At 48.1% G+C, this 15,116-nt stretch overlaps 1 protein-coding gene across 1 annotated transcript; it reads left to right on the top strand.

Moving 5' to 3' along the window:
* The first annotated feature begins 1,357 nt into the window (after positions 1–1,357).
* Positions 1,358–12,947, top strand: timeless (timeless circadian clock). Its single transcript, XM_086168238.1, has 30 exons — positions 1,358–1,485; positions 1,966–2,057; positions 2,188–2,341; positions 2,848–2,962; positions 3,047–3,109; positions 3,246–3,347; positions 3,727–3,882; positions 3,965–4,098; positions 4,511–4,598; positions 4,693–4,869; positions 5,375–5,592; positions 5,679–5,782; positions 5,893–6,062; positions 6,144–6,269; positions 6,801–6,952; positions 7,037–7,134; positions 7,212–7,335; positions 7,452–7,653; positions 7,745–7,884; positions 8,493–8,572; positions 8,657–8,780; positions 8,862–8,944; positions 9,042–9,196; positions 9,281–9,491; positions 10,373–10,441; positions 10,516–10,634; positions 10,749–11,040; positions 12,127–12,178; positions 12,263–12,318; positions 12,412–12,947. The coding sequence occupies exons 2-30, from the start codon at positions 1,976–1,978 to the stop codon at positions 12,567–12,569; spliced, it is 3,804 nt and encodes a 1,267-aa protein (XP_086024364.1). The 5' UTR covers positions 1,358–1,485; positions 1,966–1,975; the 3' UTR covers positions 12,570–12,947.
* Positions 12,948–15,116: the final 2,169 nt, after the last annotated feature.

Below are 15,116 nucleotides of genomic sequence, written 5' to 3'. Positions count from 1 at the left end.
TTCCCTCCCGCAACCCGTACTGTTGAGGCCCAGCCTCTGCCGTTCTGTCTGCAACTCGTCCTGTCTGCATCCCGTACTGTTCAGTCTGCCACCCTGCCTGGGGCCCGCCCCGTCTGCAATCCGTACGGTTGAGGCCCAGCCTCTGCCGTCCCGTCTGCAACCCGTCCCGTCTGCGTCTGCGTCCCGTCCCGTCCAGTCTGCAACCCGGACCTCACCCCTGCTATGACCGGACCCCAGGTAGGACCTCTGTTCCCTTCCCGAGTCACGGCCGGGCCCAGACGGCCGGCGTGACCTCTGTTCCCTTCCGCAACCCGTACTGTTGAGGCCCAGCCTCTGCCGTTCTGTCTGCAACTCGTCCTGTCTGCATCCCGTACTGTTCAGTCTGCCACCCTGCCTGGGGCCCGCCCCGTCTGCAATCCGTACGGTTGAGGCCCAGCCTCTGCCGTCCCGTCTGCAACCCGTCCCGTCTGCGTCTGCGTCCCGTCCCGTCCAGTCTGCAACCCGGACCTCACCCCTGCTATGACCGGACCCCAGGTAGGACCTCTGTTCCCTTCCCGAGTCACGGCCGGGCCCAGACGGCCGGCGTGACCTCTGTTCCCTTCCGCAACCCGTACTGTTGAGGCCCAGCCTCTGCCGTTCTGTCTGCAACTCGTCCTGTCTGCATCCCGTACTGTTCAGTCTGCCACCCTGCCTGGGGCCCGCCCCGTCTGCAATCCGTACGGTTGAGGCCCAGCCTCTGCCGTCCCGTCTGCAACTCGGCCAGTCTGCAACCCGTCCCGGCCAGTCTGCAACCCGTCCCGGCCAGTCTGCAACCCGTCCCGGCCAGTCTGCAACTTCAACCGAATAAAAGCGCTTTCCACCCATCTCTGTCCCGAAGTGTGGTTCCCTGCTCGAGTCCGCCCCAGCACATCGTGACAATATCGTATAATCAGATAGACATAGTTGGAGGGAAAGATCTTCTGATGCACAGCCAGGGCACCTCATCAGCGATTCACCGAAGTTCATTGGACGTTTCGTGTCTTTCGAAAATCGGATCGGGGTCGATCGGGCCTCGGCTTGTGTCCGAGCCTCCTTCCCCAGAGCCGCCCGGAGGTTTTCGCCACTGTGCTGTGTAAGGTGGCCCTCCTCCTTCTCTCTCTTGTGATGCAGAGTGCATCGCAGCTGACTCTGTGTCAGCAAGATGTAAACTTGTAAAGTTAAGTTATTTATCTGGATAAAGTGAATGAGTAAGTCATCTAAAGGGGTTGACGCTCCTGCTGCCTGACAGTCCAAACGCGGGGCAGAATCAGTCCGTGTGACATTCTACGTCCGGTCCCACGGCGCATGCGCACTGTGTTGGCGCCAGACTTGTTTGACGCTGCTGGGACACAAGAGCTTGCAGAAGCCGCTCAGAAAGTTGGGATTTTTACACGTCGCTTCAACTTTCTGACGCCAGCACGAAAAACCGACTCGTTTCCACGAGCACCCGGTGTGAGCTGACAGCAGGTGAGCGAAGGGAACCGTGCGAAGTGATAGCGGACCTCCTAGCTTAGCATTGGAAATGAAGCTTCTCAGTCCTCCAGGTCGTGGGGAATTTTTGTCAACATCTTGTCGTGGGGAATTTTTGTCAACATCTTGTCGTGGCAACTGGACGAGGCCGTTAGAACCGAAAAAGCCTCCCGAATGAAGGGCAAATGTCTTCAATTCCAGTCCGGTTGCCACGACAACGCTGCCATGTTGGAGCAGTGACACCCCGTTTCTCCGGCTGAGTTACGACAAACTCTATGAAAGCCGTTGAAGGGAAAACCAAATATCTCCTTTCGACACGTTGTTGGTCCGTCGAGAGGCGAGGCAGCGCCTCAGCTGCTTTAGCTGCTTAGCTTAGCTTAGTCAACCTTCACTTCTGAGAGCTGACAGTTCCTTGTCCAGAAGCTTCGAGAGTATCTCGGGCGCCTCATCATTCCTCTCCTCTTGTGTTTCGATCAGATCGACTGAAATGAATTGTGAGCTCTTGGCAACGTGCAGTGCTCTTGGGTACCTGGAAGGAGACACGTATCACAAAGAAGCAGACTGCTTAGGTGAGTCGTACTTCCCTCTGCAGGAAGGGGCTCCTTTTAGGGGCAGGGGTGGGAAGGAGTCTACTTTATGTCTGATTGTTTACTGTTGATCCAACTGTCTGATTGATTGTTGACTGCTGCTGTGTGGCAGAGAGTGTGAAAGACCTAATCAGGTACTTGCGCCATGAAGATGACGCCCGGGACGTCCGTCAGCAGCTGGGAGCAGGCCAGATCGTGCAGCACGACCTCCTGCCCATTATCACTCAGCACCGAGAGGACAAGCCCTTGTTTGATGCCTGCATCCGGTAAACATCACACGTTTCTCCCCAAAGAAGACTTTGGACACATGAGCCATAGTGGTCTTTAGAATCAGGGGTTGTTGCTTACATTCTCTTGCGGCTTTTCCTCAGTATCTTCTCCCATTTAGTTTGATATAAACCAGGGCCTTGCTGCTGGCTGGTTTCAGGCAGACTCCAATCCCGCCTGCATGATGCATACACAGCCATTAGTCTGTGCAACAACAACAATCTGTTTATTTCAACAGTTCTGCAAAAAGACATGTCGGCGTTTCAAAACATTAACTAGGAGTTGACCACGAAATGATTATATTTTTAGGCCAGAAGAGCGACTGCGTTCATTTATTTGATGCCTAACGCTGTCCTTTTGCTGGAGCGTAAAGGTTTTATACAGTATTCTCAGATATAGGCTACCAACAGGTGTGAGAAAGAAGGTTGATCAGATTTACTGATTTCTTTTTTGTTTTCAGGAGAAACCCGTTGCTCGTGTGACCTGTCTCTTTTTTTTTTTCCAGACTCATGGTTAATCTCACTCAGCCTGCGATGCTTTGCTTTGGAAAAGTTCCCGACGACCCAGTGTTTCGACAGCACTTTTTAGAAGTGACGTCTCATTTACAAGCCTATAAAGAGGTGTGACATTGTGCACGGGAATACTGTGACGTGCAAGTGGGTCGCTTGGTAATTAATATCCTCTGCTTTTTCAAATTTCCCCAGGCGTTTGCCAGCGAAAGAGTATTTTGCATTTTAAGCGAGACATTGTACAACCTTTTACAACTGGTAAGAGTCTGCCTGGTAAACCGCTTGACTTCGTAATCACCCGTATGAAGAATAGGAAAAGTTTTCTGTCCATTCGGTTTGTTTAATTTGTGCGATTTCCTTCCTCCCTCTGTTGTGTCACACTTTCCAACTCCAGGAATGGGAGCAGAGGCAGGAGGAGGACAACCTACTGATTGAGAGGATTCTGCTGCTGGTCAGGAATGTGCTTCATGTACCTGCAGACCCGTGTGAAGAGAAGGTGCTTAACACGCGAGGCAACGTGCTTTTAAAGTGGCTGCGGGAGTTTAACTAGTGCTAAGTTTAACTCCCTCATCTCCCTTTACTGCACATGTAAAGTTCACTTCCACTTACTTTGCACCCAAGTGACACTCATCCTTGCACCTGCTTTTTGTGAGTTGCACACCAAGCTGCGCTCAAACATCCTCTTGCACTGTATTCTACTCACTGCTCACATTCATCTGTAGAATCATATTTCTAGCCATGTTTACACTCTTCTACCGGCACGTATCCCAATGCACAGTGGCAGCAAAGTAGGAATGTCACTGTACAGGGAAACTCGCTTCTACACTGTAAACGTGAGCGTAAACGCTTTGAATCTTTGAATGTGGCTTCCATAGAAGGTGGACGATGACGCCAGCGTCCATGACCGGCTCCTCTGGGCCATCCACATGAGCGGCTTGGATGACCTGGTGAAGTTTTTGGCCTCAGCTCAGAGCGAGCAGCAATGGAGCATGCACATCTTGGAAATCATCTCCCTCATGTTCCGGGACCAGGTCAGTGCCTTTCTTCGGGTTCACCTCAGCCGATGAGAGACAGCCGCTCGGTGTTCGAGCGATTACTTTTCTTGTAACGCAGACTCCGGAGGCTTTGGTGAGTGCTGGCCACGCTCGCTCGGCTGAGGAGAAGCAGAGGGACTGCCAGGAGCTGGAGGGGCTGAGGCAGAAGGAGCAGGCGGAGAGACGATCTCGCACTTTCCAAAGAGGAACCAGGTGATTCCAGACAGCGGGAGGTCTCGAGTGACTTCCCTCCGTTGCCTTAAATTAACAACCGAATGAAATCGACGGACTTATTGATCTCGTTTTGGGCTCTTTTCATAATCCGGGAGTTTCCAAAGCCTGGGTTTGATACCGAGATGCACAGACAGAGAAAAAATCAACTGTGAAACAACTCAGAAAAACTCAACATTGACCAAGTCATTTCTTTAGTAACAAGCGTAAAGATAATTTTATCACAGTTGGAAGAGTAGCTGGCACTGTAATAGTTTTTGGTAATTCTGTGATGTCAAGTCAGTGGAAATACAGCTCACATGTTGTGAGGACTGATTGCACATTTTCTGCTGAGAAATGGGAATGCTTGTGTTCTTAGTCAATTATATTTTGTCCGTCATTGTTTTTCTTTCAGACACTCCCGTTTCGGAGGCTCTTTTGTCGTCCAGGGCCTGAAGTCGATCGGCGACAATGATGTTATTTATCACAGAAATGTAAATCAGGTGAGTTTTTACTATCTCCATAGCTTATCTGCAACTCTGCCACGACTGAAAGTTGGGGAAGAATGTATTTATCCATGAGTCCTTGTGCCTCCAGTTCAAATCCTACAGTCACGACACAGGCAAGGCAGTGAGACGTGTTCCCCGGCGTAATCGGCAGGCCCAGGAATGCAAAGACAAACGCCGCTCGGCCTTGAACGTTCGACTCTTCCTGCGGGAGTTCTGTGTGGACTTCTTGGAGAACTGCTACAATCACCTCATGTACCTGGTGAAGGTCAGCACAGCACCGTGGAACCGACAGCACAGAATGCCGCCTCTTGACTGAAACCTTGACAGGACTGTCGTTACCTCCAGATCCTAGTGGCCTTGCTTTTCTGGTATAATGAGGCGGAGTAGGAATGGTTGCATGTCATCATGCCCGTGCTCCCTAATTTGTCCAAAGAAATCTATCGTTTGTGTGATGTGGTTATTTACAGTTTAAGTCGTAGTGGTTTTCAATACAAAACATAAGATAAGATAAGAACAACTTTATTTATCCCGAAGGAAATTGTTGTGCCAGTGTTTCAAGCAAAACATAACAAGAATAGATGATAGTAGAAAGGAGGGAGAACTAGAAATACAATAAAATATAAAGTGTTTAAAGTCTCAACAAGTACAAATATGCACGCGCTAATAGCAATAGCAAGAGTAACGCTGCCGTTGGGTAAACCTGAGTGGAGTGTGTGTATGTCGTGCACTGAAAGTGATTAAGCTCACGATAGTTCTTCTGGCCTCTGCAGGAAAGTCTGATTCGTGAGCAGACTCAGCAGCACGACGAGACCTACTACCTCTGGGCTCTCAGCTTCTTCATGGCCTTCAACCGGGGCAACGGTTTCCGTGCCGATTTAGTGTCCGAGACCATGTCCGTCCGGGCTTTTCATTTCATCGACCGCAACATCACCAACTACTACGAGATGATCCTCACCGACCGCAAAGAAGCCACATCCTGGTCCCGCAGGTAGGCAGCTGAGCAAAGAGGGAGGATGAAGGGAGGAATGTAAATGGGTTTTCATTTTTCCTCCTCCTCATTGCTCCTCTTCCTAGGATGCACCTGGCACTGAAAGCCTATCAGGAGCTTCTGCTGACGGTGAACGAGATGGACCGCTCTCAGGACGAAAGTATCCGTCACAGCTCCAATGTTATCAAGAGTGAGAGGCCACTAGCTAGTTTGCTTTTCTATTTACAGACTTCTCCCAATCTCATCAAATCTCATCTCGTCATCTTCTGCGACAATCTCACTTGGACCTTTGCTCTCTAGGTAACATCTTCTACCTGATGGAGTACAGAGAGATTTTCCTGACCTTACTGAGGAAGTACGATGAAACCAAACAGCCTCACTCCTACCTGAAGGACCTGGTGGAAACGACTCACCTGTTTCTGCGCATGTTGGAACGCTACTGCAAAGGCCGGAAGAACCTGATCGTACAGGTGGGTTTTGTCCTGAATTTGTCAGGCGTGTACCTTTAATTTTTTCATGTCTGGATGAAATGTAACTCCTCACATCCGCAGAGGAAACGGATGAAGCGCAAAAAGCCTAGAAGTGATAAAAGTCAGGCGGCAGTAGACATGAGCCCGGAAGTGCTGGAAGAAACCTGGAGGATCGTGGAGGAGGAGCTAAAGGCCGTGGCGTTTCAGGTCAGGACAACAAGGCAGTGATTGTTCTCTTCTAATGCTAGCGTGTTCATTGCACAACATCCTGTTATACCGGATCTCGTATCATTACTTGGTCTGAAAAGTCAAGATATCCAGTTGGCCATTTAAAAAAAAGAAAAAGTAATATTCTACATTTGACACACACTCTTTTTAGGAATTGTTGTGTAAAGACATTGTTGAAATAATTTTGTAACACTGTATTGTGTTTACGTCTTCCATCCAGCAGACTTTTCTCTCTGAGTCATCCATATAAATTGAGCGTTTTTGGTTGTTTTTTTTGTCCAATCAATATCATCTCCGCTGCATGCTTTAATATTACATACTATAGGGGTGATCGCACGATTGGTCACATGATGCTGACCGAAGTAAATATGACCAGAAACGAGACGTTTGCTTACCTTGGAGGGCGACACAAATCAGAGTGACCTCCAATGTCAGAGATTCTGCTGTGTTTTGATCAAATCGATGTAGCCGCACAAAAGGGATCCTGAACGTCCACCTATCTGTCCGCAGCTGTCGGAGTCGCTAACCAAAAGCATCGTGCCATTTGACGCCACGTCGGAAACTCCGCTGGAGGAGCAGCGCACCGAGGCCATGGTGCGAGTGCAGGCCGCCCTGCTAGCCCGCCTGGGACCAGAGGCCCTGGCGCTTCTGAGAGCTGCCAGGTGGGTGAGACGGGCCACCCTCCTCACAGCAGTAACACAAGTCCTGTACTGAAAGGATTCAATCTTTGCCCGGGTTGTATCCAGGGACGTTTGGCCGGAGGGAGATGTTTTTGGCTCAGTTGACGTGGAACCGGAAGAGGAACTGGAGCTCCTCAAGCAGATCTTGTTTGCCAACCTGCCGAGTAATGCTCAGACACCTGTCTTTACAAGGGTTCAAGCCAGAGGGCCTGCGATGTCATCCAGATCGTATTTTTGGCAGGGTCTCCTCCCGCTGAGCCGGGGCCAGAGGAAGAAGATTATGGTGCAGTCTTGGAAGAAGAAGAAGAGCTGGAGGCTGTCCAGGTCTCAGAAACGGAATTCACCTTCCTCGACTTTGTCAAGAAGTGAGCGAACCGATACTCGTCATTTCCGAAACGATTTCAAAGTCAGCCACTGTCAATTTAACTTGAATTGCTATTACACTTTGGGAATTTGGAACGTGTTGTCTTACCTTGTGCAGGTTTGCAAACCCCACTATCCTACGTCCGTACCTCCACTTGCTCAAAAGCTACTCCAAAAACACGCCTCACACCAACCACTGCATCGCACGGATGCTGCACCGTGTGGCGGTCGACCTAAAAATGGATGCGGTGCTTTTTCAGCTTTCATTCTTTCACATCTTTGACAAGATCCTTGGCGACGCCGCCGCAGCCGCTTACAAGGTACAGCAGTAGCTTCAGGGACTACCTTTATGAAGCAAGTCAGCCGCGCTTTCAACTCAAGCTCAAGTTTCCTTTTGTGTCGCCCTCGCAGGAGCTTGTCATCTTTGCCAAGTACGTGCTGAGCCGTTTCTTTATACTGGCAGCACAAAACAACAAGGCGTATGTTGAATTGCTCTTCTGGAAAAATGTAGGGGCTGTACGTGAGATGACTGAAGGCTACACCAAAGACGGGTTGGTGTTTTCTACTCTCTTCTAGACCCATATGGCTGCATGGATTAATCGTTAAATTGAATATGAAAGGGGAAAATCAGTGTTTGGTAGAACTGAGCTGAAAACTAACATGAAAACATACTGACCCCCGTTCTTACAGACTTGGTCAGACACTGTGCAGACGATGCATTTCGAGAAAGACGTGCATTTATGAATGAGTGTGAGCCGAGCCGATGTTTGGATCACACACAAGATTATACCTCCAGGAATAGGTTTAAACAGCGTATTTTTACAAGGCCAAATATTGTTACAGACGTCTGAGAATGTCAGTCATTTCTGACTTCTCTCGGATGAGAGTTGAAACGTCTTTGAGGGAAGAGAAGCAAGTCCAGTTGCTCTGAGAAGAAGAATCAGAATCAGCCACGGCCCGGATGACTCAGAACCTCCACAGACGTATTCCCAATCGCTATCCGTATTTTCTGATGTGGCCCTGCTGTGAGGCTCAGATCTGGGAATCTGCGCTGGCTATAAATAAGGGCCAATGTGTTTAGCACTGAGTGTATAAGTTAGTTCATACGTGAGATGAGGTTTGGTAACATGGGTCATTTTCTTTCGACTAAATATCTCAGGGATGAATTGAAGCCTTCGTGGACTGAAGAGGAGGAGCTGGAGTTGCGCAGGCTGTATGAGGAGCACTTTGACTCTGGAGGTCTGTTGTTGGTCTGTTCACTGTTGATGCATCTTTTCTCCGGTGAAAGTCTAACCCCTTTCACTGGCCCATGAATTTTACTAGTGCCGGACATCGTTGAGACTCTGCTGCCGCTGCTCAGCAACAGCAGCCGCACTCGGCGACAGGTTGTGACCCAGCTGGTGCACATGGGTCTGGTGGACAACGCTAAGAAACTGAAGAAACAGAAGTACGTACAGTGACTGCTTGAGTTTTGCTTCGAAGTCAATATGTGGTCATGCAACGGAGCTGCTTTGTTCCTCTAATGAAGGAAAGGCACCCAGATTGTTCTTTGGACCGAAGACCAGGTAGAAGAGCTTCAGATGCTCTTCGAGGAGTACAGAGACTCTGACGGTACGTATTGAACGTCAGAGTAAGAACCACAGGAACCACAGTAAGAAAGGTTTGGATTCCGCTCGAGATAAACTTGGGTTTCAAAACAACCCCGCAGATGTGCTGGGCAACATCCTGAAGAAGCTAACAGCCAGGCGCTCCCGTGCACGCGTGGTGGACAAGCTGCTCAGCATGGGCCTGGTGTCGGAGAGGCGAGAGCTTTACAAGAAGAGGAATCGGACCGCTCAGGCAAAGAGCTCCGGCCGGGGAATGGTACAAGCGTCACCTTTCCTGACGTTAACCTCTGCCATTAGAACCCCGCAAGGCTGAGGGTCATCTATTTTTTTTTTGCCACAGAACGAAGAGGATTTTTTGGCCGGGCTGACACAAGACTTCCCGGACGAGCCTACGGCGAGAGATGACGAAGAGGATGATTCTGAGGAGGGTGAAGAGGAGGAACTGCAGTGGGAAGAGTCCCAAAAAGGCCGGCGGAGGAGCCGAAGCCAGCCGTCCTCCGTGGACAGGAGAGCAGATGTAGGTGGTCTCCTGCGCAATCTCCATAAAGAAGGTGAGGACAAAAGAAATTCAGGCTGAGGCTTCTGAATTATCTTTATCATTTCCGTTAATCATCGACGGATATTGAACTTTTTAAGTTTTAACTCTAAATAAGATGTCAGGTAGTGCTTACTTACATAAAGAGAGTGGGAGAGAGATTATCACTCAATACCCACATTGTTTTTCGGGCTAATTTTGAAGTAAACCGCTTTACGTGAGCATTTTTCTTTTTCTCAAGGTCTCGTACAAATGATTTACATGTCTGGCTCTCGCCAGCAGGGGGTTCTGTGAGCCACATATACAGGACCATCCAGGAGACTGGCGGCTCATGACAGAGCTGAGCAAGATGGGCACACAATTCATACTGGCTTATAGGTTTCATTTGGAATTCAGAGACTTACAAGTATTTAAAAAGCCTCAATAAATCATTTATAATTATCATATTTGGGGGGGTAGCCAGTGTTTGGTGTCAGCCTCACAGCACCAAGGACCCTGGTTCGAGTCTGACAGTGGATCTTTCTGTCTGGGTGGAGTTTGCATGTTCTCCCCGTGTCTGCCTGGGTTTCCTCCAGGTTCATTGGAAAAATTGGGAACATTTTCCAGAAGTGTGAATGAGAGACGATACAGTAGAGAGCAAGTGGTTGTCCGGCTCTAAATGTGGCCCTGTGATGGAGAACCCTGGCTCCAGCATCTCCTGCGAGCCCGAGTAGGACGAGTGGTAGACAGTGGATGGATGGATAGGCGGAGGTCTAAATTAGTGCAATATTTAATTTTTCTGTGCTTTTGCCTTAAGTAGGTTTTGCACATGTGGCTACTGCATTTTTTTATTCATGTGGAAAAAAATGTTGAAATACATCATTTTCATGGTTTTTTTTCTCCCTTTTTCCACAACAGACATGTCTGGACCCTTGTCCTGGATACAGCGTTGTCTGAACAGAACCGCAGATGACCGTGAAGAAGATGGTAATGTCCTTGATAATTGCCGGTGATTGCTGGGTTGATATTTGTGCGCTGCCACCATGCGGTTTGTCCACCAGGGTCGTCCCAGCCGGTGCCACTCGTCCCTTTGACCGAGGCAAACGAAGATGCCATGGAAAACAGGACTTTTCAGCGGCTGCTGCTCAAGCTGGGGTTGCGACCGCCTGCAAATGAACAGGTGAGGTGTTTTTTGTCGTCAACGCTTATTACGAGGTAGTCAGCCAGATGTGTTGGTACTACTGCAACCGTGTGTCTGCATTTGATTTTGGGATTATTCGTCATTGTTTGTCAGGAGTCTTTTTGGAGAATCCCAGCAAAGATAAGTCCATCTCACCTCCGGAGTTTAGCTGCAGCACTGAGTGCAACAGAGGATGAATCTGAACGTGGGGAGGACCAGAGCGGACATGATGGGCTGACAGGAGATCCCCAGCAGCAGCAGGAGGAGGAGGAGGATGAAGAGGAGGAGGAGGATGAAGAGGAGGATGAGGAGAAGGTGAAAGAGGTCTCAGGTGAACAAAGGGCCCGAGCTCTGACGGCACTGCAGCTCACCCGCAAGAGGAAACACACCACTGCCAAAGAGCCAGGTGAGCTTCGGAGCATCAATGCGTGCCGTTTTCACCGACATCTTTGCTAAACAGTCAAGTATTGTGCAGACGGCGGAGGGTGGTACACATGCTAATATTCAGTTACTTTAGTCTCTTACGTACATTTTGTAATGTACATGTTTGTAATCTGACTATTCCGTCTGTTTTTTTTAATGTGCAGATAAAAATAAATGTGTGTGTGTGCATTATAAGAATTTAAATATGCATACCATTTTTATGTCATTCTTTTTGCATTGATAGTCACGTCAGCTTTTTATTGTCAATTCTTTTCACATGCACTGGACATACAAAGGAGTTGAAATTACGTTTTTCACCATCCCATGCATGGACAGATACAGGACAGACATTAAAATGCAAGACAGAACAACATACAGAACACATGTAGATAAGACAGCATATAGTAGTGAGACGTCTTGCGTTTTTACACCAAAGTGTGACAAGTGTAGCAATTGCATCAAGAGCAATAAATACCGTTTATGCCTAGTTACTACTGTCACCAGAAATAAGTAAAGTCTTGAACTAAACAGAGAAATGCTGGTGTGCAGTGCAGCACAGCACAGTCATGTCAAGTCAGATCAGGCTAAACTAAAGAGAAATACTGGCGTGCAACACAGTACAATCAGGTCAGGTGAGATCAGGTATCGTCAGCAGCAGCAACGAAGGTGCAGACAGTGTATTGCAGGGCCCAGGGCAGTTCCTTATGGAGTTTGTAGTGCAAGTTAAAAGGTGCAAACCGTGCAATGGGCAGGGGGTGGCGGTGGGTTGAGTTAGTCAGGGTCATATAGTCATTGAGTGCAGTCACAGAGCTGAGTCAGTCTTCTAGTGTTATAGTCACCGCTAACTGAGACGTCTCTTAAAAGAAATGTTGACAAAATTGAAAGCACATTGAAATCTTGGCTTTTGTTTTCTTAAGGTATCATTCAAACCTAACAATCAATTATCAAACCAAACAACTGAGTAGCAAATTAGGTGGCCAAGTGGCAACTGAAGTCCGGAAAGGATTCAAGGTTTTTGAACGTGAATCTGCTGAAGTTCACCATTTTTTTTCTCCATGAATGCTTTTAGCTCTCGTTTCCAATTCAACGTCGGCCGAGGATGTCGAGACAACAGCCGAAAGGTAACAAACTCATCGGATGAGCAAGAACCAGGCAGAAAAAATGTTCGCTAGTAGTACTGATTGCAAAATCTGTGTTCATGACAGACACAAAATGAAGAAAGGTAAAAGAAGCAGAGCGCTGGACGATGACGAGGAACCAGGTATTGCATCTGCGGCTCGGATCAGAACTTTGTGATTCCTCTGTTTTATAATCTGCCCTGCAGCAAAGGTGTTCAAATCTGACCGTTTTTCAGGATTAGACTTGGATACAGGGGCCTTTGCCGGAGACGCTTCCTCCGCTGCCATGGATCTGGACAGAAACGGCGATAACGATTCGGACAAGGAAGACATCTCTGCTCCTGTGAAGCGCAGGCGGAAGATGGTCCTAATTGATGAGGACGATGAGGAATAGCAAACCCTGTCAGTGGCCGGTCCAGGGAGGGAAATGTAAAGGTACCTGGCTTCACCCAGGGGGAGATGCTGCCTCCTGGTGGTCTGCAGTCCAAACCGCAAAATCTATGATTTAAAAAAAAAAAGGAAGAAAACAACCCAACTCGGTTTGCATTAAACTAGTAAAACAAATACACGTTTTCTATATGTTGGCTTTGGAAGGACCCTGTTGCTTGTATTTGGATTCCCACCCACGGTCAGCATTTTACAGATTTTTACCTGCGAGCTCTTTCATTCCTGTGGTCTTTGCATGAATAGTACATTTCTGTTTTATCCATCTTTAAGCTTGTTTGCAGAGGACACTTAATGCTTGCACTTGAATAAAACTAATCACAGCTCATGGGTGGCTTCGCTTTTTACATTTTACCCCATTGTAACACTGGGCAGACATATTCATATTTAAAATACAAATAACACGTTGGAGTAATTACTTTTTAGATTTTTTTCAAGCTGGCCGGCCACGGTGATAAAATAACAGGAAACGGAGGCCATCGGACCAGGAACATGTGTTGGGTTTGCTGTACGAAAATAACTGATAGATTTTCCTCAACACGGGGATCCAGCGCGTGTTAAACGTGACCGCCTTCAGCCATTCTCAATTTCCAGCTGTGTCTGAGGTGGTCTCTTGTCCTCACATCTGGACCATGTTAGCGACTTCCTGTCGCAGCATCTGCTCTTCCCCCATTCCACAGAAACAGACCTGACCGTCCGCAGAAACCACTGGGAGCGAGCGTGCCGGCGGAGGAGTCGTGCAGCCGAGGCAGAAGGAATAGCGTTTATATCTGCTTTATGGCCGGAGAAATGCGTAAGAGTCTGTGAAATAATTAGGATTGGGCTCGCCGATTATATATACAGACATGACTTGTTATTTTACAAGCAGATGAAAAGAGCCGTGCAGAATCCATCTGAACAACAGATGCATTACAGGAGTCATATTTTGCTCAATCTTCCGGTGAATAGACGCCGTGTTTTTTAATGGAGAAGGCATTAGATTGAAACAACGGGACGGTATATAAAATTGCACAAATCATATTTACACTGGAAGCCATAGCTTCCTTAGAATCATTACTGTCCTTGCAACTCTTGAGCTTTTAATCAAATTTACACAGGAAGACTGATGACCAAATTCAATTTCTTTGGAGCACCCAATGAGTGAATTCAATATTTTTTTTAAAAAGCTTAGGACCAATATCCTTTCTTGACTTGAGGATGAAGAGAAAACAGCCTCACTACAGGGAAGGGCTACAGACTGGAATAATCTGTGCTCCTTCCTGCTGTAGAAGGCCACCGCCGCCGCCGCTTCCCCCGGGGCACCATCTAATATTCAGTTAAATACACAAGCCAATGTGTGTGTGTGTTCTGTTTGAGTTAGTTACCTGTTTTGTTGTTTTCCCTGTTCGATTCTTCTCCCTCGCAGTGGAGGGGAGTTTCATGTTGTGGCACGAGAAGGACGTCGCCTCTACCAACCGCTGTTCCATTTCATGTCTCGGGGGAATTTCTCTTTGGAGAATCTGATTCTCATTTGAGCCACGAGAAGGTCTTGGTCTGCATTCCCAAGCTTGCTACATCGATAAGGTTTATAAGTAATAGAAAGCATCGTGGCCATTTATTTTGCTTCCTGGCTATATTTAACATGTGTTTTTTTTTTTTTGTCTCTATCCTGATTTCGGGATAAAATAATTAAAAAGAAAACACATTACCAAGTAATACTCTTTTGCAAACCGACTGTATACTTCATTCTTGACAGTTAACAGTTGACAACTTGGATTTGTTATGAGTCCGAGCGCCCAGAACCTGCCAGCCGCGGCGACGGCTCGGTCGACTCCGACCCGACGGAGCCGGTCAGGAGAACGTCAATGTCACGTCGAACCCGAAGACCTGCGGTCGCGAATAAAAAGTCGTGTCCTGCGGAGAGAAGGAAGCGTCGGCGGCAGTTGGCCTTCTGCAGCTGCAGCAGTTGGTGCTCTGGCTACCCGGTGAGAGTCCAACGGGCCACTTGACCTACTGCAGACTTGCCCTCAACCACTTTACAACTTGAAACCTTTATCCAGCCCACTCGTGCGCACGGTGAGATGGATACCTTTGTAACTACTGCGTTGGTAATGTTATCTTAAGTGTTCCACTGATGCGACAAGCGAATGTTGTCAAAAATTGTGAGTTCTTCCAAGTGAGCGGTCAAACGTTCAAAATCCTCCCCAGTTGAAAATATTGGCGTTTCTCTCGGTTTCACCTAAACCGATGATGGCGCTCGGTTTCTCTGCGCTCATTGAAAAGGTCACCCGAGGCCCGTCGGTCCACGACCGTCTTCATTCGGTTTCAAGTTGTCAGGTTCTTCCGATCCTGACAACGGCAGTGGTTCTGCTGCTCTGCAGACCCAGAGAACCTCAGCTGAGCCGCTGCTCCTCAGGTGCACCTGGATCTCCTGCAGCACGCAATCAATATATCAACTATACATCATGTATGTATTGGGAGACCTTTGGATTGATGACAAATATATGTGTAGGTACAG

The sequence above is a fragment of the Fistularia commersonii genome, chromosome 21 (assembly GCF_037954325.1).
Source record: "Fistularia commersonii isolate RoL2024-O1a breed Wild chromosome 21, RoL_Fcom_v1.0, whole genome shotgun sequence".
NCBI lineage: Eukaryota > Metazoa > Chordata > Actinopteri > Syngnathiformes > Fistulariidae > Fistularia > Fistularia commersonii.
Note: the sequence above shows the minus strand (reverse complement) of the source record. Positions and strands in the feature narration are given on the sequence as shown.

What these genes read in the sequence shown, in the direction of transcription:
- timeless (XM_086168238.1), top strand. Translation starts at nt 1,976, where the DNA reads ATGAATTGTGAGCTCTTGGCAACGTGCAGTGCTCTTGGGTACCTGGAA. An exon ending in GGAGTACAGAGACTCTGACG is followed by an intron (nt 8,945 to 9,041) that starts GTACGTATTGAA and finishes ACAACCCCGCAG; the next exon opens with ATGTGCTGGGCAACATCCTG. An exon ending in GGACGATGACGAGGAACCAG is followed by an intron (nt 12,319 to 12,411) that starts GTATTGCATCTG and finishes ACCGTTTTTCAG; the next exon opens with GATTAGACTTGGATACAGGG.